General features: G+C 37.8%; 1 protein-coding gene across 1 annotated transcript in view; it reads left to right on the forward strand.

Moving 5' to 3' along the window:
* Positions 1 to 25,636, forward strand: part of LOC128657214 (period circadian protein homolog 2-like) — a 178,208-nt gene that overhangs the window by 43,333 nt on the left and 109,239 nt on the right. The window contains exons 6-12 of the mRNA XM_053711471.1: positions 4,386 to 4,437; positions 8,204 to 8,346; positions 9,019 to 9,097; positions 14,585 to 14,691; positions 14,840 to 14,993; positions 17,572 to 17,680; positions 19,300 to 19,428. Coding sequence (XP_053567446.1) covers positions 4,386 to 4,437; positions 8,204 to 8,346; positions 9,019 to 9,097; positions 14,585 to 14,691; positions 14,840 to 14,993; positions 17,572 to 17,680; positions 19,300 to 19,428 — 773 coding nt within the window. The remainder of the gene's footprint in view (positions 1 to 4,385; positions 4,438 to 8,203; positions 8,347 to 9,018; positions 9,098 to 14,584; positions 14,692 to 14,839; positions 14,994 to 17,571; positions 17,681 to 19,299; positions 19,429 to 25,636) is intronic.

The raw sequence follows: 25,636 nt of genomic DNA on the forward strand, positions 1-25,636 counted from the left end.
TTTTTTCACTTAGAAAATCAACAAACTACGGCCTAGATTTGGAGTTTGGCGTTAGCCGTGAAAACCAGCGTTAGAGGCTCCTAACGCTGGTTTTAGGCTAACTCCGGTATTTGGAGTCACTCAAAAAAGGGTCTAACGCTCACTTTTCAGCCGCGACTTTTCCATACCGCAGATCCCCTTACGTCAATTGCGTATCCTATCTTTTCAATGGGATTTTTCTAACTCCGGTATTTAGAGTCGTGGCTGAAGTGAGCGTTAGAAATCTAACGACAAAACTCCAGCCGCAGGAAAAAAGTCAGTAGTTAAGAGCTTTCTGGGCTAACGCCGGTTTATAAAGCTCTTAACTACTGTGCTCTAAAGTACACTAACACCCATAAACTACCTATGTACCCCTAAACCAAGCCCCCCCCCCATCGCCGCCACTCGATTACATTTTTTTAACCCCTAATCTGCCGACCGCCAACTACGTTATACTTATGTACCCCTAATCTGCTGCCCCTAACACCGCCGACCCCTATATTATATTTATGTACCCCTAACCTGCCCCCCACAACGTCGCCGCCAGCTACCTACACTTATTAACCCCTAATCTGCCGACCGCAAAGCGCCGCCACCTACGTTATCCTTATGTACCCCTGATCTGCTGCCCCTAACACCGCCGACCCCTATATTATATTTATTAACCCCTAATCTGCCCCCCTCAACGTCGCCTCCACCTGCCTACACTTATTAACCCCTAATCTGCCAAGCGGACCGCACCGCTACTATAATAAAGTTATTAACCCCTAATCCGCCTCACTAACCCTATAATAAATAGTATTAACCCCTAATCTGCCCTCCCTAACATCGCCGACACCTAACTTCAATTATTAACCCCTAATTTGCCGACTGGAGCTCACCGCTATTCTAATAAATGTATTAACCCCTAAAGCTAAGTCTAACACTAACACCCCCCTAAGTTAAATATAATTTTAATCTAACGAAATAAATTAACTCTTATTAAATAAATTATTCCTATTTAAAGCTAAATACTTACCTGTAAAATAAATCCTAATATAGCTACAATATAAATTATAATTACATTGTAGCTATTTTAGGATTAATATTTATTTTACAGGCAACTTTGTAATTATTTTAACCAGGTACAATAGCTATTAAATAGTTAAGAACTATTTAATAGTTACCTAGTTAAAATAATTACAACATTACCTGTAAAATAAATCCTAAACTAAGTTACAATTAAACCTAACACTATACTATCATTAAATTAATTAAATTAAATACCTACAATTACCTACAATTAAACCTAACACTATACTATCAATACATTATCTACAAATAACTACAATGAAATAAACTAACTAAAGTACAAAAAATAAAAAAGAACTAAGTTACAAAAAATAAAAAAATATCTACAAACATAAGAAAAATATTACAACAATTTTAAACTAATTACACCTACTCTAAGCCCCCTAATAAAACAACAAAGCCCCCCAAAATAAAAAATGCCCTACCCTATTCTAAATTACTAAAGTTAAAAGCTCTTTTACCTTACCAGCCCTGAACAGGGCCCTTTGCGGGGCATGCCCCAAGAAGTTCAGCTCTTTTGCCTGTAAAAAAACCATACAATACCCCCCCCCAACATTACAACCCACCACCCACATACCCCTAATCTAACCCAAACCCCCCCTTAAATAAACCTAACACTAAGCCCCTGAAGATCTTCCTACCTTATCTTCACCATACCAGGTTCACCGATCCGTCCTGAAGAGCTCCTCCGATGTCCTGATCCAAGCCCAAGCGGGGGGCTGAAGATGTCCATGATCCGGTAGAAGTCTTTATCCAAGCGGGGCAGAAGAGGTCTTCCATCCGATTGAAGTCTTCATCCAAGCGGGGCATTAGAGGTCTTCCATCCGATTGAAGTCTTCATCCAGGCGGCATCTTCTATCGACATCCATCTGGAGCAGAGCGGCAGCATCCTGAAGACCTCCGACGCGGAACATCCACCCTGGCCGACGACTGAACGACGAATGGCGGTTCCTTTAAATTACGTCATCCAAGATGGCGTCCCTCGAATTCCGATTGGCTGATAGGATTCTATCAGCCAATCGGAATTAAGGTAGGAATATTCTGATTGGCTGATGGAATCAGCCAATCAGATTTAGCTTGCATTCTATTGGCTGATTGGAACAGCCAATAGAATGCAAGCTCAATCTGATTGGCTGATTGGATCAGCCAATCGGATTGAACTTGATTCTGATTCGCTGATTCCATCAGCCAATCAGAATATTCCTACCTTAATTCCGATTGGCTGATAGAATCCTATCAGCCAATCGGAATTCGAGGGACGCCATCTTGGATGACGTCATTTAAAGGAACCGTCATTCGTCGTTTAGTTGTCGGCCAGGATGGATGTTCCGCGTCGGAGGTCTTCAGGATGCTGCCGCTCCGCTCCAGATGGATGTCGATAGAAGATGCCGCCTGGATGAAGACTTCAATCGGATGGAAGATCTCTTCTGCCCCGCTTGGATGAAGACTTCAATCGGATGGAAGACCTCTTCTGCCCCGCTTGGATGAAGACTTCTACCGGATCATGGACATCTTCCGCCCCTCAGCTTGGGCTTGGATCAGGACATCGGAGGAGCTCTTCAGGACGGATCGGTGAACCTGGTATGGTGAAGATAAGGTAGGAAGATCTTCAGGGGCTTAGTGTTAGGTTTATTTAAGGGGGGTTTGGGTTAGATTAGGGGTATGTGGGTGGTGGGTTGTAATGTTGGGGGGGGGGTATTGTATGTTTTTTTTACAGGCAAAAGAGCTGAACTTCTTGGGGCATGCCCCACAAAGGGCCCTGTTCAGGGCTGGTAAGGTAAAAGAGCTTTTAACTTTAGTAATTTAGAATAGGGTAGGGCATTTTTTATTTTGGGGGCTTTGTTGTTTTATTAGGGGGCTTAGAGTAGGTGTAATTAGTTTAAAATTGTTGTAATATTTTTCTTATGTTTGTAGATATTTTTTTATTTTTTGTAACTTAGTTCTTTTTTATTTTTTGTACTTTAGTTAGTTTATTTCATTGTAGTTATTTGTAGATATTGTATTTAATTAATGTATTGATAGTGTAGTGTTAGGTTTAATTGTAGGTAATTGTAGGTATTTTATTTAATTAATTTAATGATAGTATAGTGTTAGGTTTAATTGTAACTTAGGTTAGGATTGATTTTACAGGTAATTTTGTAATTATTTTAACTAGGTAACTATTAAATAGTTCTTAACTATTTAATAGCTATTGTACCTGGTTAAAATAATTACAAAGTTGCCTGTAAAATAAATATTAATCCTAAAATAGCTACAATGTAATTATAATTTATATTGTAGCTATATTAGGGTTTATTTTACAGATAAGTATTTAGCTTTAAATAGGAATAATTTATTTAATAAGAGTTAATTTATTTCGTTAGAATAAAATTATATTTAACTTAGGGGGGTGTTAGTGTTAGGGTTAGACTTAGCTTTAGGGGTTAATACATTTATTAGAATAGCGGTGAGCTCCGGTCGGCAGATTAGGGGTTAATAATTGAAGTTAGGTGTCGGCGATGTTAGGGAGGGCAGATTAGGGGTTAATACTATTTATTATAGGGTTAGTGAGGCGGATTAGGGTTTAATAACTTTATAATAATAGCAGTGCGGTCCGCTCGGCAGATTAGGGGTTAATAAGTGTAGGCAGGTGGAGGCGACCTTGTGGGCGGCAGATTAGGGGTTAATAAATATAATATAGGGGTCGGCGATGTTAGGGCAGCAGATTAGGGGTACATAAGGATAATGTAAGTAGCGGCGGTTTACGGAGCGGCAGATTAGGGGTTAATAATAATATGCAGGTGTCAGCGATAGCGGGGGCAGCAGAATAGGGGTTAATAAGTGTAAGGTTAGGGGTGTTTAGACTCGGGGTACATGTTAGAGTGTTAGGTGCAGACGTAGGAAGTGTTTCCGCATAGCAAACAATGGGGCTGCGTTAGGAGCTGAACGCGGCTTTTTTGCAGATGTTAGGTTTTTTTTCAGCTCAAACAGCCCCATTGTTTTCTATGGGGGAATCGTGCACGAGCACGTTTTTGAGGCTGGCCGCTTGCGTAAGCAACTCTGGTATCGAGAGTTGAAGCTGCGTTAAATATGCTCTACGCTCCTTTTTTGGAGCCTAACGCAGCCTTTATGTGGACTCTCAATACCAGAGTTATTTTTATGGTGCGGCCAGAAAAAAGCCGGCGTTAGCTACGCGGGTCCTTAACGACAAAACTCTAAATCTAGGCCTACATTTGCACATAGCTGTACATTTTAACAGATTTGTGTTATGTGTTATCTTCTGTGTATTTTGCGTGTAACCTCTCATTTCTCTTTAGACTTGGTGTCTATGGAGAGTTTGGAGGAGAAATCATTTTACTGCCGAATCAGGTGAGGTTTCTAGTTCTGTAGTGTGTAGCTAATATCATGTATGTAACTTATATGGTTAATAGTATTACGCATTTTTATATAATATTTAACAGTATGCCTATTATAAGATCAGGTGGATTAAAAAAAAAAAATATTTAACAAATTAAAAACATTGGATTATTTTTTTATTTAAATCAGATTTTTATTTATTGAATTTTTTTTTGTTTGTTTTTTTTTAAATATGTTTTTTTTTTAAATAAAATTATTATTTTTTTGATGAAAAATCTAAATTTAGTTTCTATTTAAGGAACATTATAATCCAAAGATTATTTATCCTGAAATAAGGAATTCTTTTTAATTATGTAGCATGAGGCTGTATATTCATGGCTGTAATATTTCATTTTTTGGCAAATGAATTCCATTAATCCATTCACAGTCTCATGCTCTCCCAGAGGTCTCTGTAAGATTATTTTTGGCAATTTTTCTGTCTAGAAGTCACATATTCTTGTTTTTTTAGTTCTTAAAACTGTGAATTTGTGTCTGCAGAAATAACATACATCTTCACAGCTAAATGTTATAACATTAACATACAGAGTTGAGAAATAGACCTTAAAGGGACATAAACCCCAATTTTTTTTTTTTTCATGATTCAGATAGAGCATACAATTTTCAGATTTACATTTATCAAATTTGCTTAATTTTCTTGGTATCTTTGTTGAAGGAGAGAAAAGCTCTATTGGGAGCTAGATGAACACATTTGGTGAGCCAATGACAAGCAACTAGCTCACAGTAATGCATTGCTCCTGAGCCTACCTATGTATGCTTTTCAACAATGGATATCCAGAGAACGAAGCAAATTCAATAAGACGAGAAAATAGAAAAGTTAACATTGCATGTTCTATCTGAATCATTAAAGTTTAATTTTGACTTTATTGTCCCTTTAATGCCATTGCTCTCCTGCAAATCTATGTGCACAGAATAAACTTTTACTAAGTTTCAAGAAGCTCAATGAATAGAAGATTTTTTTGAGGGGAATTAATCTGCACAAAGACCTACTTGTGAGGAGGGAGGGGCAAGCAGTAAAAATTATATATAATGTTATTGTTTCAGTTAAATAAAACTATTTAAATTGCGGGGCCGGATTGGGCCGCCGGGATACCGGGAAAAATCCCGGTGAGCCGGCAGCTGGTGAATATTGTTAACCAAGGATATAATAATTTGCAAGTAATATAGGGGTTGAGATTGTTATGATCTGTGACAGATCTTCTAATTGTGTAGGGTAGTGTAACATAGCTAGAATGTACATTATATTAGGCACTTGATGATGTTAGACTTAAATAATAGAGGGATTAAATAATTGCTTTAGAATTTGTGTTTTATCGGATAGCTTTGGTTATTGAGAGGTAGTGGGCAATTTAAAGAAAAGGAGTTGAAGAGACCCTGTGCTGTAAAATTATTTTGTATCTTGATGTGTTCCCAATTATTTGTTATACCTGTTGCAGAGTGTTAAATATATGTGAAATTGCTGCTTCAGACTTATGTTTGTATTTTAAATAAGTTTTTTTCCATTGCCAATTATATTCAAGGCAAATAGTTTTGTATTTCAATTGGTTTGGCTGATATTTATTTTGCAAATTTAGTGCAATACAAACAGTGTCATTGTATTAATTACGAAACCTAGAAATCTTTGAATGTGCTGGCTCCCCTGAAGAGAAGTAGGAATAGGTCTCAGGGGTGCAGCCCTGACTGATGTTCTGGGATAGCAGTGACACAGTGAGCACCACTGGGTGTGTGGTACATCTCCTAAAACAATATACATTTTGTAAGTAATAATTTTATATATGGGTATGTTAAAGGGGCGGGGCTGGAGAGGGCAGGGCTTGGCTTGAGGGGCGGGGCTTGGACAGTCTATACACATTTCCAGGGCCGGTCTAATTCCCCAGTCCGGCCCTGTTTAATTGTTATTATTAAGGTAATCATTATTTTTCTCCTTCTAATAAAGTACAGCTGAAAAGTTGTTCAAATATCAACCTAATAAACTGGAGATAGTTCAACTCCCAATAAGTTATTTAAATTCAATGATCTATCTATGTATTTCTAATCGTATATAACTAAAGCAGTATTTGTTTTATATAACTGGAAAAATTAAAGTTATTATTCTAAAAATGAAACCTTTATGTAGAAAACCATGATTTCTTTCTTAAGACACGGTAAGTCCACGGAATCATCAGTTACTGTTGGGAATATCACTCCTGGCCAGCAGGAGGAGGCAAAGAGCACCACAGCAAAACTGTTAAGTATCACTTCCCTTCCCACAACCTCAGTCATTCTCTTTGCCTCAGTGCAAGGAGGATGTGAAGCTTAGGGCTATTTCTTCTGCTCGGAGGGTTTCTGAACTCTCCGCATTGCAGTGTAATTCTCCTTATATCATATTTCATGCAGATAAGCCAGTACTCGGTACCAAGTTTGGTTTTCTTCCAAATGTTGTTTCGGACAGAAATATTAATCAGGAAATTGTTGCTCTTTCTCTCTGTCCTAATCCTTCTCATAAAGAACGTTTGTTGCACAACTTAGATGTTGTGCGGGCTCTTTAATTCTATCTGCAGGTTACGAAGTACTTTCGTCAGTCCCCTGCATTGTTTGGTTGCTTTTCTGGAAAACGTAAGGGCCAGAGAGCTGCTGCCACTTCTCTTTCTCTCTGGTTGAGAAATTGTATTCATATGGCTTATGAGACTGCTGGACAGCAGCCTCCTGAGAGAATTACAGCTCACTACACTAGGGCGGTGTCTTCTTGGGCCTTCAAGAATGAGGCCTCTGTAGAACAGATTTGTAAGGCTGTGACTTGGTCTTCTTTGCACACTTTTTCTAAATTCAATAAATTTGATACTTTTGCCTTGGCTAAGGCTTCTTTTGGGAGAAAGGTTCTGCAAGCAGTGGTGCCTTCTGTTTAGGTTACCTGTCTTGCCCTCCCTAATCATCTATGTCCTCTAGCTTGGGTATTGATTCCCAACAGTAAATGATTATTCCATAGACTCACCGTGTCTTAAGAAAGAAAACAAAATTTATGCTTACCTGATAAATTTATTTATTTCTTGACACAGTGAGTTCACGGCACTCCCTGTTTTTTCCGACAGGTTTTTTTTATATAAACCTCAGGCACCTCTGCACCTTGTGTTATTTTTTTTCTCTGCTTTTCCTTTGGATGAATGACTGGGGGTTGTGGGAAGGGAAGTGATACTTAACAGCTTTGCTGTGGTGCTCTTTGCCTCCTCCTGCTGGCCAGGAGTGATAATCACAACAGTAATTGATGATTCCGTGGACTCACCGTATCAAGAAATAAATACATTTATCAGGTAAACATAATTTTTGGTTTTAAATTGATTTCAACTGAGTCTTACTGCTAGTGATTTAAATTGTATTTAAATCAAATCCACCCTGTGTGAGCTTATCAATTTTCTGAATGCTTTGTCTTGAAATTGTTTTTATCTGTGTGGAAATCACATTGACTGGGTTTCATCTCTGTTGCAGCTGTTTAAACGTGTTTATTGGTCTCCAAAGCAAAGTAAATAATAATGATTAAAACAATAGGGCATTAAAGGTGGTGAGGATGAAAAAGTAAATTGGTAGAGTAAATTAGACAGGAGCAGATACATGAGGGGTAACAGGCATGAGGATTACTTTGCTAAAACATGTGTATTTGCTCATGAATTTAATTAAAAGTTATATTATAATTGGGGAACACTGTGCCCAACTGAAGAATGTTTTACAGCTCTTTATTTCTTAGCAGCTGTGGACGGGAGTCACATAAAGAAATCTGTTATCAGCCCTTCCGTATGATGCCATACTTGATCCGTATGAAGGATGGAGATAACATGGAGGAGCAATTGTGTTGTGTTCTGTTTGCAGGGAGGATGCACTCTGGGTATGAAGGTGCGTACAAGGGCAAGTTATATTGTACATACTTAACACAGAGAACAGTATGTTAGCAGCACGGATTTGCAGAAATAACTGTGAAATGGGGCTGCAGGCTTTTATATATACATTTTAAAGAATCCCATTTCCCAGAATTCATGTCAAATCTATGATAAAAAGAAAAGGAATCCCTTATATGTTTTTCTTCTTGATGCTGTCTCACCAGGGTGATGTTTTCATCTATCACTGTTATAACTCCTGGTTAGCAGATCCTGTAAATCTTTTTGTATCTTGATGTGTTCCCAATTATTTGTTATACCTGTTGCAGAGTGTTAAATATATGTGAAATTGCCGCTTCAGACTTATGTTTGTATTTTAAATAAGTTTTTTTCCATTGCTAATTATATTCAAGCCAAATAGTTTTGTATTTCAATTGGTTTGGCTGATATTGATTTATTTTGCAAATTTAGTGCAATACAAACAGTGTCATTGTATTAATTACGAAACCTAGAAATCTTTGAATGTGCTGGCTCCTCTGAAAAGAAGTAGGAATAGCATAATAAAGTACAGTACTTAGCCTTGTGACAACACTCGGTTGCTAGTTGTTAGTGTTTAAAACTCAGTTCCTTGGATTATTACTAAAATGATCTGGACTGAATAATAATACAGCATGTCTTTATTTTGTTTTAGCCCCACGGATACCAGCAGATAAACGTATCTTTATAACCACCCACACTCCAAGTTGTCTATTCCAGGATATAGATGAGAGGTGAGTGGGGGGCGAGACCTTTGGTTTATGTTTTTTAACCTTACGGTTCTGTGTACAGTGTCAGGAGGGCAGGTCAGAAACAGGATTGCTATTGTTTTAAAACAAAATACCTCCCATTCAGACTTGGCACCAAAGACATACAAAAAACACTATTCTTATGGCATTCCACTTCAGGACTCGGCATCTAAGAGACAGCGCACCCTGGACTGCCAGTCATGAAGTTCCCTTAGCGTGGCCCCCCTGAGCTTAGTGCACCCACCGGCCCTGCCAGCCACAACAGTGTGGTCTCTGCCGCGCCTCGGGGCCTAATACTATATTACAAAAAGTCTGTAGATGGCATTTTAAATGCAATGTTGTTTTTGAACAACAAAAAAGTGTATGTGCAGTGACTTTTTATTTATTATATTTTGTTTTCTTTACCTTTTATTGTTTATATTATGGTTCCCAGGACTTTCAGGGAAGAAATCTCTCATTACAACCTGTTATGTTATTAATATGGGTACATCATTTTGATGCCATGCTTGGTGTTTCTGAGCAATCCATATTAATCACAGTATTATGACTGCAGTTGACCACAGCAAGCTCTGACCCACCATTTGCTCCTGTTGGCTGTGATTTTTGCGCATGTCATTACCAAGTTGCGTTTTTGTTTTGAGTGGAATTTTTTCTCTGAATCTCAAGTGACAAAAGGTTCTGTAGGCTGTTTTATTATTATTGTGAGATAAAGGAGGGAGGCATAGTGCCCATGGATACAAGTAATTACTTAAATGAGGTTAACAGATCACATCACATATGAAAAACACACAGTGAAACCAAACATATGTTTAAACAAGATGTGAGGTCTCATTGGATGATGCATAATAAAGTGGTTATACAGATAAAAACTATAGTCCAATCTCCTGTTACATTTATCTTCTGTGTAGTATCTAAAGTACACAAACCACCATATATGCCCTAGCAAGAGGCAGAAATTGGTCTAAATTAGTAACGGTGTTCCCTCTAAGGCCAGTTTTGTCCGTGGCCCAGCAGTGAAATAGTTAATTAGCACATTTAGCAAACACTACAGAATGCAAACTACAAGATGTGGTTCCCTTATTAACTGTTGCACTGCTGAGCCACTCTCAAAACTGGCCTTAGAGGGAACACTGATGGGGGCAGCAGGTGAATATTTTTAAAGCTTTAAGGGCTGCATATAAATTTATGACTAATAAAGGGCCATAATAGTTGAAAATGAAATGCTCTAATTTATTACAGTATGTAATTTTAAGACTATCGACCCTACACTACTCTGTGTTTAACCCCTGCAAAGAAGTTAAACACACAGTCGAAGTGCCACTTGGGACCAGCCATGCTCCGTGGGTCCTGAGCGGCACTTCTACTATGTGAACCCCTTTGCTGGGGTTAAACACATAGTAGATCAGGGTCTATAGTCTTAAAATGACATGCTGTTACTTATCAGACCATGTAATTTTTAAACTATTCTGGCCCTTTAATTAAACACCCAAATTATAATATATTTTCTATGTCTAGTGGCATGAGGATTTAGTTAAGGTTGCAGGTCATTCTCCCATCCAGAGGGCTCTTTTGAGTTTTGGTCACCCCAGAGGACACATTTTTAGGTTTGCTTGTGTACATGAGTTGGATATACCTGATAAAAATGAAAGTTTGGGTGAATAAATTGCTGCTGTTCTTCAATCAAAAAAATCAAAGAAATATCAGAAAATTGCATAAGACAAAGAAAAAAATGTTATATGAAAAATCTTAATTATATATCATAATCCAAAAATAGCCAGATATTTGTATTTTTTTTAAAAAATATCGCCTAGATTTAGAGTTTTGTCGGTAAAGACCCGCGGTGCTAACGCTGCTTTTTTTACCAGCGCTCCCTTAAAGGGACACTGTACCCAAAAATTTTCTTTCGTGATTCAGATTGAGCATTAAATTTTAAGCAACTTTCTAATTTACTCCTATTATCAAATTTTCTTCATTCTCTTGGTATCTTTATTTGAAATGCAAGAATGTAAGTTTAGATGCCGGCCCATTTTTGGTGAACAACCTGGGTTGTCCTTGCTGATTGGTGGATAAATTCATCCACCAATAAAAAAGTGCTGTCCAGAGTACTGAAACCAAATAAAAGCTTAGATGCCTTCTTTTTCAAATAATGATAGCAAGAGAACGAAGAAAAAGTGATAATAGGGGTAAATTAGAAAGTTGCTTAAAATTGCATGCTCTTTCTGAATTACAAAAGAAAAATACCAGCGTTGCTTAAGTCAGCTGTAAGCTGGAAAAACGTGCTCGTGCACGATATCCCCATAGGAAACAATGGGGCTGAGCTGGCTGAAAAAAACCTAACACCTGCAAAAAAACAGCATTCAGCTCCTAACGCAGCTCCATTGTTTCCTATGGGGAAACATTCTCTAAGTCTACACCTAACACCCTAACATGAACCCCGAGTCTAAACACCCCTAATCTTATACTTATTATCCCCTAATCTGCTGCCCCCGCTATCCCTGACACCTGCATTATATTATTAACAGCCTAATCTGCCGCTCCGGACACCGCCGCAACCTACATTATAGCTATGAACCCCTAATCTACTGCCCTTAACATCGCCGACACCTATATTATATTTATTAACCCCTTATCTGCCCCCCAACGTCGCCGCCACCTACCTACACTTATTAACCCCTAATCTGCCGACCGGACCTCGCCGCCACGATAATAAATGTATTAACCCCTAAACCGCCGCACTCCCGCCTCGCAAACACTATAATAAATAGTATTAACCCCTAATCTGCCCTCCCTAACATCACCGCCACCTACCTACAAATATTAACCCCTAATCTGCCTCCCCCAACGTCGCCACTACTATAATACATTTATTAACCCCTAAACCTAAGTCTAACCCTAACACCCCCCTTAATTAAATATAATTTAAATTAATCTAAATAAATGTACTATAATTAAATAAATTATTCCTATTTAAAACTAAATACTTACCTATAAAATAAACCCTAATATAGCTACAATATAACTAATCCAAGTTCCGATCAGCCAATAGAATGCGAGGTCAATCCGATTGGCTGATTGGATCAGCCAATCGGATTGAACTTCAATCTGATTGGCTGATTGAATCAGCCAATCAGATTTTTCCTACCTTAATTCCGATTGGCTGATAGAATCCTATCAGCCAAACGGAATTCGAGGGACGCCATCTTGGATGACGTCCCTTAAAGGAACCGTCATTCGTCGTTAGTCCGTCGGTTGAAGAGGATGGCTCCGCGTCGGCTGGCTGGAAGATGGCTCCACTCCGGATGGATGAAGATAGAAGACCCCGCTTGGATGAAGACTTCTACTGGATGGAGGACTTCTTCTTGCCCCGCTTGGATGAAGACTTCTACCAGATGGAGGACATCTTCTTGCTCCGCTTGGATGAAGAATTCGGCTCGGCTGAGTGAAGACGACTCAAGGTAGGGAGATCTTCAGGGGGTTAGTGTTAGGTTTATTTAAGGGGGGTTTGGGTGGGTTAGAGTAGGGGTATGTGGGTGGTGGGTTTTAATGTTGCGGGGGGTATTGTATTTGTATTTACAGGTAAAAGAGCTGATTACTTTGGGGAAATGCCCCGCAGAAGGCCCTTTTAAGGGCTGGTAAAAGAGCTGATTACTTTTTAATTTAGAATAGGGTAGGGCATTTTATTATTTTGGGGGGCTTTTTTATTTTATTAGGGGGCTTGGATTAGGTGTAATTAGTTTAAACTTCTTGTAATTTTTTTTTTTTCTGTAATTTAGTGTTTGGTTTTTTTTGTATTATAGATTAGTTTATTTAATTATATTTTAGTTTAGCTAATTTATTTAATTAATTTATTGATAGTGTAGTGTATTTGTAACTTAGGTTAGGATTTATTTTACAGGTAATTTTGTAATTATTTTAACTAGGTAGCTATTAAATAGTTATTAAACTATTTAATAGCTATTGTACCTAGTTAAAATAAACACAAAGTTGCCTGTAAAATAAATATAAATCCTAAAATAGCTACAATGTAACAATTAGTTATATTGTAGCTATATTAGGGTTTATTTCATAGGTAAGTATTTAGTTTTAAAGAGGAATAATTTATTTAATTATAGTACATTTATTTAGATTAATTTAAATTATATTTAACTTAGGGGGGTGTTAGGGTTAGGGTTAGATTTAGGTTTAGGGGTTAATAAATTTATTATAGTAGCGGTGACGTTGGGGGCGGCAGATTAGGGGTTAATATTTGTAGGTAGGTGGCGGCAATGTTAGGGAGGGCAGATTAGGGGTTAATACTATTTATTATAGTGTTTGCGAGGCGGGAGTGCGGCGGTTTAGGGGTTAATACATTTATTATAGTGGCGGCGAGGTCCGGTCGGCAGATTATCGGTTAATAAGTGTAGGTAGGTGGCGGCGACGTTGGGGGGGCAGATTAGAGGTTAATAAATATAATGTAGGTGTCGGCGATGTTAGGGGCAGCAGATTAGGGTTAGGGGTTCATAGCTATAATGTAGGTGGCGGCGATGTCCGGTCGGAAGATTAGGGGTTAAAAAAATGTATTATAGGGTTGGCGATGTGGGGGGGGCTCGGTTTAGGGGTTCATAGGTAGTTTATGGGTGTTAGTGTACTTTATAGCACAGTAGTTAAGAGCTTTATGTTCCCGCGTTAGCCCATAAAGCTCTTAACTACTGACTTTTTTTGACGGTAGGATTCTTGTCGGTAGAGGCTCTACCGCTCACTTCTTCCAAGACTCGAAATACCAGCGTTAGGCAAATCCCATAGAAAAGATAGGATACGCAATTGACGTAAGGGGATCTGTGGTAGCCTCGAGTCACGGAAAGAAAGTGAGCGGTAGACCCTTTCCTGCCTGACTCTAAATACCAGCGGGCAGTAAAAAGCAGCGTTAGGACCCCTTAACGCTGCTTTTGACGGCTAACGCCAAACTCTAAATCTAGACGTATGTTTTTAAAAATGTTTAAAAAAATGTTTTTAAAATGTTTATTTAATATTTTTATAGAAAATATTCCTAAACATGTTTCTGTAATTCTACAGTTTTGTGTCTAAAACCGGTAAATAAAATCACCATTGCAGTTATGTAGAACATTGTATGCTTTCAGATGTGTACAACTCAGTGGAATTAGGCATCAAAACAAAATAATAAATTATACGCTACGTACAAAAATACCCCTTGACATTTTGACAATTAGCCATTTCAAAAAACCTTATGCATACAACTAACAGAAAGCAAAGTAACTTTAACTGCATTATGTGTTCCCTCTATATGTTTATCATTTCTATGCTTGTATTTATATGTTTGCTTTGTCTATATTACGTTTCCCTTCACTTTATGTTTCAGCTTTTTGTCTCTCTCCTGAGTACATACCTATTTCTTATTATTTTCCTGCAATTTTACCACTATATTTTAGTCACTGCTATGAATGCTGATTTGCTTATTTGATTTTGTTTCTATAGAGCTGTTCCCTTGCTGGGGTATCTGCCCCAGGATTTGATTGGCACTCCTATAATTCTGCATTTGCATCCCAGTGACCGACCACTTATGATTGCTATTCATAAGAAAAGTATGTATAAGATAAAATGTCACTCCTGTCACTATCTACAAGAAATTTAACATTAGAATAATGTGTAAAGCAATTCTTTCACTATTGAGCATTTTTTGTTTAGAATGTTTTATGCTGCTATAGTGATAACAATTGTTTTTACCCTTAGTTCTCCAGTATGGAGGGCAGCCTTTTGATTCCTCTCCAATGCGATTCTGTGCCCGTAATGGGGAATACATCACCATAGACAGCAGCTGGTCCAGTTTCATAAACCCCTGGAGCCGCAAAGTGTCCTTCATCATTGGAAGACACAAAGTCAGAATGTGAGTGTCTAATCCACATTTTCCCATACTCCATAAGCACAGTATACTGGCAAGTCCCTTTGATTGTGAAGGATCATGTAACAACCATGAAATATTAGCATCAAATGAGTTACTCAAGTGGGTGCTTATCATATAAAAAGCAAAACAGCTTGAGGGGGGCATTTGCCCCCTTCTTGAAAAAAAATGCTTATTTGCATGAGACTTCATTCAACAGACTAGTCATGTGTAAGAGAGCAGAAACAGATAGAATGTCCTGGAGGAGGCATAGTGTAGTTAAAAAAAACATAAAATGCAAGCTCTTGCATTGAGACCCCTGTAGTTAAGCCTCTGAATAGGAGAATAAAGTCAACTTTAAGAAAATGTAGTTTTCATAGCAGTGATCCTTTTGACCGTTTACAAAAGAAGGGGACAGATATCCTCACATAGCATTACTCTTTAGCATGTTCATGAGCTAATATATCTAAGTCAAGTGCCCTTTTGGAGACACCAAATGGTCACACTTGAACCTTTTGCTAAAATGATTTATTATTCACAAAAAAAGTTTAAAAATACATTATAACCACTCGGAGTTATAACCTAAAAACATATTTTTCTAATTTTTTTTTTACCAATAAATCAGTTTAACAGAATGTCCCAGTGTGTGTTAAATTGTGTTCTTATCTTTGAGCTGCAGTCTCTAATGAACATGTGAATAAAGACATTCATGTATGTATCCTCATCAAGTTGATTATACTCTCTTAGTTTGTGCACAGTAATTATTGTGCTATTTTTGGTGACTGGTAATTTTAGATTTTGTATAATTTTAGTGTTTTCTGTTCGCTTAACTTTTTTTGTTAGCACTTGTCAGCTGTATTTATAGTAAAATGGAATACAGTTAAAGGGAACTGTAATCCTTGCAATGCAATGTATATTCTAGACAGTGTCATTCTATCGCAATGAATAGGAGGAAAGAGAGTCCTGGACAGCTTGTTAAAATCCTTAGAACATCTTTATTAGAAAACAGCAGCGTACTCCATAGTACTGTATAAAACAATCCGACAGCATGGCACAGCGCTCAGGGCTGCAACACAGGATGGTGGTCACTAAGGCTGACACGCTTGAATCGCGGTAGTCATAGCTTAATTAGTGACCGCTAGCCTTTCAATTTAAGGCAGAATGAATCTATTACAATTGGTTAACACAAAACCACACCTAACCAATCCTGTTCACTATACATAATTCCTATCTACGCCTACTGATATCTTCATTTAGTTCACGGGCACTTGGCTAACCCTAGTACATATTGCTAGTACTATGTTGGGGAAGAAAAAATCAACTCACACCAATTCTTATGTGAAACAATATTTGCTTAAGTATCTGTCATCTCACAAAGTTAGGAACGTTAACTTCCTATTAAGCTTTGGACATAATTATGTTTACATAGCTTCTCAGCGTACCCTTTTAGTCATATTTTAATCATACAATAATCATTGTGAGATAAGATGCTAAACAAACATAGTACATATATGCATGCTAGAAAGTGATCATTTTTGTTGCTATATGAACCACATTTGATTCCAAAAATGAATTTCAAAGTAGTAACCTTTGTGGTCATTTTTTGAGCAACAGCATAGTGTACTAAATATAAACCATTTCATTACATTTTGATTAAATCTAAGCTCCTTTTAAGGGGTGATAATAGTAATGAAAAAAGGGGGATTACTTGATACAAAGCTAATCCAAACCAGATCACTGTTAATGGCAAAAGTTTGAGGTCATACTCACTATTAAGGCCAGATGGTCTCCTGGTTTTTAATCTAAGGATCCAGTAGACCTCCTCCCTTGCGAGTAATTGATCTGTCACCCCCTCTCGGTGGGGGGGGGGGAAATATGTTTGCCAATCGTCCATTTCAGACTACTAGGGCTCTTGTTATGATGGTAGTTGAAGTGTGAAATCAATGGGGTTGTCAGAATACCTGCTTTTTTATTACTGACATGCTCACGAATTCTAGATCCGACCTCTCGTGAGGTCATACCTATGTATTGCAACTTACATAGTGAGCATGCACGTAAATACATCACATAGGTAGCTCTGCAGTTGAAGCATCTCTCATGTGTGAAGTTTCCCCTGTTCCTTCACTTTTGTATCCATTTCCCACTAATAAGTGGCTACAAGCTATACAGTTTGCATTGTGACAGTTATACACTCCTTTTGTGGTCAACCAAGAGCTCAATACATTTCTACTCTTTAGAGTCGTGGGTGCTAATCTATTGCCTATTGTTAAGCCCCTTTTAAAGGCAAATCTACAGCCTTTGCTAGCAGTATCTGCTATGTCACTGTCAGCTGTAAGTAAGGGATAGTGTTTAGAGATGATGTCACAAATCTATCAGTTGCTGTCCATAAAAGTGAAAGTGCAGGGACGTCTATTAAAACTTTGGTCTTTGTACCAGAGTGACCTTCTGGCTAGCACTTCCTTTCTTTTAATGTTTTCCGATGCAATGTAAACTATTAGAGTAAAGACTCCTTTATAAGATTATCTAAATGCTGCCATAAAGATAAAAAGTCATACATGGTGAACAATTTTTTTTTCTTCCCTAGGGGTCCTGTTAAAGAAGATGTCTTCTCTGCTGCCCCTTGCACTGAGAATCGGTCAATGCATCCTGAAATTCAGGAAATCACAGAGCAGATCTATCAGATCCTACTTCAGGTAATATATATACGCTGCAACCAGTGAGCCTGCCCCAGCATTCATGTTATAAAAAACAGTCTAAATGCTATAGAGAGATGTTGTATAGGGTAGTCTTTTTTTAGAACAGGATGCAAGGTGTATGAAGCGTTAATACTGCTCATGCAAAATTCATTCCTCTTCCATTTTTTAAGTTCTGCATTTTTTAAATTTATTTTTTTGCTTTGCATAATTTAAAAATTCAAATTAAGTAATATAATTCATGACCATTCCTATTGGTTAATCCATGCAAGGATGCCAGATATTTGTTTTGGCTTATTTAAATTTTTCAATCAACCAAATATCAATGACCATTTCTATTGGATGATTTGGAATACACCAGCCAATAGGAGTAGGGGGAAAAAAAAGCTTAAAATGCTGGAGAATAGGCAGAATGGGACAAGGGACATCAAGAAGATGACACCTTCTTAGTGTAGAAGTCAATTTAAGTGGTGGTCTTGAAGTAAAGGGATTGCGGTGGTGGTGTATAAGGCTCTTAGGGTAGGGGTCATGTTAGGTGGCAGCTCTTAGAGTAAGGGTCAGTTTAGGTAGGGGTTCTTAGGATAGGGGTCAGTTGAGATAGTAGGCTCTTTGTATAGTTGTTATTTTAGTTGAGGGAGGTCTACAGTGGGGGCATCTTAGGGTAGGGATCAGCTTAGGTGGAGGGACCTTCTAGTGGAAAAGGTCCATGGTCGGGGGGTTAGAGGTTAATAGGAGGGAATTTTTGCAATAATTTCTGCTAAATTTGGAATTATGATGGCTAAATGGTTAGTGTGTTTAGTGGTTAGGGGGGTTTAGCAGTGGGGACTAATTGGGATGGCTGTTTATACAGTTAGAGTGTTAATTGTTTTGAGGATTTAGAGTTGTAGGCATTAACAGTAGTTAGGGGTTTTATTGTTAGGGGTTTAATTGTGTTTATGGGTTTTGATGGGGAGGTTTTTGGTGGTTTAGGGGCCGTTAATGGTTATTAGGTTTTAATGGTGGGGATTTAGTGACAGGGTTAAGAGATTTTGTAATTTGGGGGTTAAGGGGTTAAGGTAGACTGTAGTGCTTTTAAGAAGTAATATTAAAAGTCAATTACATGAATTAGCACACAACAGTATCAACAATATTAATGTAAATTTGGCTAGCATAGTATTTAGCAAATCTTATAATAAATATGGGATGTGCTAACTGGTCTTTGATTAACCGATGACTATAATACCCAATTGAGCAATTGTGATTGCTCAAGGCTGCATACAATTAGTATAATTTGACTTTCATTGTTTTGCTGTATATTCTGTTATCTCCTCTGCTGAGGCCAATTAGGAGGAGATACAGTATGTGGCAGGGTTTGGCTTGTAAAATCTGCAGTGTACATGTCCAATTCTCATAATTAACCCCCCCCCCCCCCCCAACACACACACACTCACTTTTTTAGTTAAATTAGAGGAAAAAGTGGAAAATAAGCAAAGTTTAATGTAAAGATTTTAATTACACTTAATTAATAAAGATAGAGGATACAGGAAACCAGGTTTACTGTGCAGTTTTTGGGTTATTTTATACTTACTGTTTTTGGGTAGTGGATTTGAGAGTGATTTTTGTTTTTTTTGTTTTTTCAGCCTGTCCATAATAGTGGCTCAAGTGGATATGGCAGTCTGGGCAGTAACGGATCCCATGAAAACCCGTTAAGTGCAGCATCATCCAGCGACAGCAATGGAAACCTTAATGAGGACATGAAGGACAAGCATGTTAGTTTGTGGGGGTTCTTTAGTGCAAGCAATGCTCCTTATTTTCACCTTGTTCCTACCCTTTATGTTCTTGTATCGTACATCTTTTAGTTATTCACCTTCCATTCTTCTCCTTTTGTTTGGTGCGTCTTTTTGTTGTTTGTTTTTAGTAACTTCACACAGATCTATACACCTCACTCATGCTTTCTAATGTATTAACCTTGAGTTCTACACCCCCCATCACATATCAAATGACCATCAGTGTGATGAGGGAGAACAAATAGTATATTTACCCCTTACCCTTGGTATCTTCTGCTGAGAGTCTAAATAAATTTATTCTTAACAGTGGGTACAAGAAAATAATGTTTCTATCACATTATTAATTACAGTTGTATTATTTCCCCTTTGTAAAGCTAGAGTTTATAAATCATGGCTTCTTCCTAAATATGACTTTTGCTGTTGCAACTTTCTGTTACTCATATTATCAATTTCTTTCCATAAGGCAGGGAGAGTCCACGACTTCATTCCTTACTGTTGGGAAATACAACACTTGGCCACCAGGAGGAGGCAAAGATACCCCAGCCAAAGGCTTAAATATCCCTCCAACTTCCCCTATCCCCTAGTCATTCTTTGCCTTTCATTACTAGAGGAGGATGGCAGAGAAGTGTCAGAAGATTCGGAGAGTCCTTAATGGGTATGTTCCCTTCAAGGACTGGAGTTTTAAGTAATCATATAAACCTCTCAGTGAAAGTATTGATGAAAGTTAGAGTCTGGAGATGCAGGGAAAGTTTTTTTTTTTTTGCGAAGCCATCCAGACTGTCTATCTAACAACTCCTGAGCAATCAGTGTTAACTAATTACACTTCTTGCTTTTCCACACTCAGGTCCCTGTCAGAGCATTGCTACAGATGCGAGGATACAGATGAGAGGCTGTATCTGTTCCACAGCACGGATCCTGGAGGGTAAGTGTGTTATTTTCATATAGCAAGGACACCTTATATAGGGTCACAGTGGGACTCCTCTATACCTCAGTAGGATCGAGGGTTAATATCTCCTCAGTTGGAATTTATTGGAAACAGTTTGGGGAGTTTATATACTGCTTTAAATTTTGTGAATACTTTTTCAGGGCTCATTTAGACTGTGTACTTTTGGCTGGAACAGGCAGGTTTCACTTTCACTTTTGTGAGTTGCGCAGCTCCTAATAGTTTTGCGCACTTTTTCATAGCAAGGGAGGTCCTTCCTTGCGCACCATGTGACCAGGTGCAGGTTCATTCACTTCCTTATGATCCTGCTGCAGACAGCACTCCTGAGGAGCGTTTTTTTGACAAATTGTCTGGGTCTAGAAGTTGGTGAGTACCCCAGCCATTAAAGTTGCCAGAATGTTATCTTTTTTCCAGGATGGACTGAAGAAGGGTCTATCTGCTAGTTCCCTGAAGGGACAGATATCGGCCCTGTCGGTGTTGCTGCACAAGAGATTAGCTGAGCTTCCGGATGTGCATTTATTTTTGTTAAGGCTCTGACTAGGATTAGACCGCTGTTTAGAAATATGGAGTCTCAATCTTGTTCTTTGTGTTGCAGCAGACTCCGTTTGAACCCATGCATAATGTTGACATTAATCTTTTATCTTGGAAGGTTTTGATTCTATTGGCTATTGCCTCTGCACGCAGAGTCTCCGAGATTTCTGCCTTGCAATGTGACCCCCCTTACCTTGTTTTTCATGCTGATAAGGTGGTTTTACGTACAAAGTTAGGTTTCATTCCTAAGGTGGTTTCTGATCGCAACATTAATTAAGAGATTGTTGTTCCTTCCTTGTGTCCCAATCCTTCTTCGGCGAAGGAACGTTTGCTTCACAATCTAGATGTGGTTTGTGCCTTGAAGTTCTACCTTCAGGTTATAAAACGGCGGCCTCCTGAGAGTATTACGGCTCATTGTACTAAAGCAGTAGTTTCCTCCTGGGTTTATAACAAAGAAGCCTCAATGGATCAGATAATGATTTGTAAGGAGGCTACCTGGTCATCCTTACATACATACTTTTTCTAAATTTTACAAGTTTGATGTGTTTGCTTCAGCTGAAGCAGCTTTCGGGAGAAAGGTTTTGGAATCTGTGGTGCCCTCAGATTAGGGTCCGCCTCTTTTTTGTCCCCTCCCATTATTCCTTCAGTGCCCTCTGGAGCTTGGGTATTGTTTTCCCAACAGTAAGGAATGAAGTCGTAGACTCTACCTACCATATGGAAAGAAAACAAAATTTATGCTTACAAGATAAATTCCTTTCTTTCCTGGCAGGGAGAGTCCACAACCCTGCCCGTTAGTTCTTCTTTGTTTAGGCGGCTCCCTTTTTGTTTTTCTTCTGGCACCTTTATACCCTGATGTTTCTCCTACTTTTCCTCGTTCCCTCCGCCGAATGACTGGGGGGATAGGGGAAGAGGGAGGGATATTTAAGCCTTTGGCTGGGGTGTCTTTGTTGGCCAGGCGTTGTATTTCCCAACAGTAAGGAATGAAGTCGTGGACTCTCCCTGTCAGGAAAGAAAGGAATTTATCGGGTAAGCATAAATTTTCTTTGTTCTATTGGTATCTTTATTTAAAAAGCAGATATGTAAGCAATCAGCAAGCGCTACCCAGGTGCTGAACCAAAAATGGGCCGCTCCTATGCTTTCATTCCTGCTTTTTCAAATAAAGATACCAAGAGAACGAAGAAAAAATGATAATAGGAGTAAATTAGAGAGTTTCTAAAAATTGCATGCTCTATCTGAATCATGAAAGAAAAAAAATGTGGGTTTCATATCCCTTTAACAATGCATATAATGTTTTTATGATGTTTTCTGGAGTTGACAGTTCTGAATTTGAGTATCAACGTCAGAAGCATTTTTGGATTGGTATTACTGGAAAAACACACTGTTAAAGGGCCATACTAGTCAAAAAAATTACATCTTCTAATTCGTTAGAGCGTGTAATTTTAATACTATGGACCCTGCACTACTTTGTGCGGAACCCACCACTGATCCAATCAGCAGCTCTAGTTGCACATCTGAGTTGTGCAACTAGCGCCGCTGATTTGATTAACGGTGGGTGCTGCTTGGGACCAGCAGTGCTTTGTGGGTCCTGAGTGGTACTTCTCCTATGTGTTTAAACTCTTTGGCGGGGTTAAACACACAGTAGTGCTGGGTTGAATTTGAGCATGTCATTGTTTTGACTATTATGGCCGTTTAATACCGGCTAACACATCTTTGATTAAAAGATAATGAGACAACACAATTTGGGGTATGAAGGTCTCATCAGTTTAGAAAAGACCATCTCTCACTTTTAACTTTCTTCTCATTTTGTTGCCATTCTATTACTCCCTCTTTCTCCTTGTTTAATCACATTATTATTGTTTAATCTCCTATTCCCCTCTTATTGTGTATTCATTTCATTCTTTCTTATTCTATATAAACTATATATTTTTTACAGAGACTGTCTATAGATTTGTGAAACCTTCTCTTTTATTTGCTATTGCTTGTGACTGCTCAGGAGCAATCACTCGTTTCTGTAACTTGCTGTCTATTGGGATCTATTTACAAACATTTTCCCTGCAATGTAAACACATATATAAAGCAGTTATTGATGCTGTTTATTGATTCTCTGCTCCTGTGGATTCTGTGTCATGCCGTATCAGGTGTCAGGGTTTTCCTCCTCTAGATCTGAGCTTCTGACTCCCTCCTTCCCTGTGTGTATAACTCTGCAGGTGGGTGGTTAAACGCCTGCGGACTGAAAATATGCATCACACTTAGAATATGTGCATCACACTTAGATAGAATTTGTGGCTTTGATAAGAAGTGTGCGCCACATTAAGATAATGTTATATATCTAAAAGAATACGGCAGTGTGGGTGTTTTGCAGTGACTCGTGTGTATATGCCAAGGCAATGTTTGCATTGCCCTTTCTCTTCAACTAATATCATTATTTTATCCGTCTACTCAGCACTATACACTGTACAGTTTTGTAGTTCTCTACTGTATTCAGTGCTGCACATAGTGGTATGAGTTATGCAGGGATGTGCCTAAAGGGTCATTAACGTTATTTTATTATGTTGCAACTAAAAACAAACATTTTAAAATGTTTTCTAGGGGCATATCACTGTCTTATCAATGCAACTGTAGAGTTTTCACTCTCAGCCAATGAGCTACAATAAAATACACTTAGAGCTAGATTTTGAGTGGCACGCTAACTGTTTTGTGCAACAAATATTTGGTCTATTGTGGCTGTTTGTGCACATTATATTACAAGTTTAAAGTAAATGCAAAGCGTGAGGGTAAGAGCGTCTTCAGAGCTCTGGTTAAATATTACGCGAGACAAAAAAGTGCAAAAAAATATTTCAAAAATATATTTAAAAGTACAGTTACACTTATAATAGTACTCAAATAGAGATCCATACATACACATGTCTAAATATGTATATGTATGTAAATGTGTGTGTGTGTATATATATATATATATTTGTATTTACAAACATATATACACATATAAACACATAAATACATATGTATACATATATAGACATATATGTATTTGAAGTCAAGTAGCTGAAAACATGGAAAATCATATTTATGCAATATTTAATTTTAATGAAGTGTTTAGTTATGTATTTACTTTAAATATTACATATTCCAATGTTCTTCACATAGGGGAATATGTTCTAAGTATTTTTAAATAGATATTCATATATACTGTATATAGTGACAACAAAGATTTTACTCACACATTATTGGTCAATACCTGTATTTAACCTTATAACAGGTGAACACCTGTAGATCTCTGATGAAGCGCATGTGAGCATGCGGGAAACGCGTCAAATCTAATCCTTGCACACTGTGACTGTGTCTCTCACTTACCTGCTCTAATAAACCAACATTGGCAACAGTCTTGGAGTTCCTTGTTTCCTTTCTATATTCTCTCTCTCTCTCTATATATATATATATATACAGTACAGGTGGCCCTCGTTTTACAACGGTTCAATTTACACCGTTTCAGAATAACAACCTTTTTTTCCAGTCATGTGACTGCTATTGAAAAGCATTGAGAAGCAGTGCATTTATTAAAATAGCCAGTAGGTGGAGCTGTCCGTTTGTGTTGCAGCAAAACCAAGCAAGCTGAAATTAATCAGTTTAACCAGACTTGAGCTATTGAGCAGATTTCAAAGGGACAAGATCTTCTTGTCTATAAATCAGTCCAGATTGGAATGCATAGAAAGAACTGTTTGCAGAAAAATGCAAGTGAAGTCTGTGTTGTGTGATTATTTTATTAGGTTTATAATGTTGTTTAACAAATGTTTTTGTTCATTTAACTTAGTTTAATTATATATTCTGTGTTGTGTGATTATTTTATTAGGTTTATAATGCTGTTTAGCATTTAAAGTCTTCATTTCAAAGCTTTAAAAATAATGTATTAGGTGTTACTTAAGACAATTTTGAGAGGGGCCTGGAACCTAACTCTCTCACTTCCCATTGACTTACATTATAAACTGGGTTTCAATTTACAATGGTTTCGATTTACAACCATTCCTTCTGGAACCTAACCCCGGCGTAAACTGAGGGCTACCTGTATATATATACAATATAGTGAAAAGATCAGCACTCACTGGACTTGTATCAATTGTGATATATATCACAATTGATACAAGTCCAGTTAGTGCGGATCTTTTCACTATATTGGATACAATTTATCTTTCCTGACCTCCCTGGCAGTTGCTGTTTCTTTTAAAAAGTGAGTGCAAACCACCCTGATATCTCTCTTTCTCTTTTCTCCCTCTCTCTCCATATTCTGCTATGTGAAGAACATTGGAATGTGAAATATTCATATTTTCATGTCGGGTTTGCGCACTTGAGAAAATATGATCAGGTTTGCGCTCAAGTAAACCTTGATCCATTGACTTCGGGGAATACGTTAATGTGATCGAGATATTCTAACTTCATTTTTTTGCGTGTTTAGGATTAATTATTGTTTGAAAACTTTTTACTTTCAACTTGTAATTCACGCAACTCAACACGTGCAAAAAGCTTACTTCTAGCGCATTTAACACACAAGCAGGAGTGATAAATTACGCTCCACTCGTAATCTATCCCTTACTATTAAAAAATCAAACAGACGTTAACTTTGTGTTTTTAGATGTAAAAATGATAAACATATTTAAAAAACACTTTTCTTTAAAATTCATGAATTATTGTAATGTCCCTTTGTCATAGTTTATGCATACA

This window comes from Bombina bombina, chromosome 4 (assembly GCF_027579735.1).
Source record: "Bombina bombina isolate aBomBom1 chromosome 4, aBomBom1.pri, whole genome shotgun sequence".
Lineage (NCBI taxonomy): Eukaryota > Metazoa > Chordata > Amphibia > Anura > Bombinatoridae > Bombina > Bombina bombina.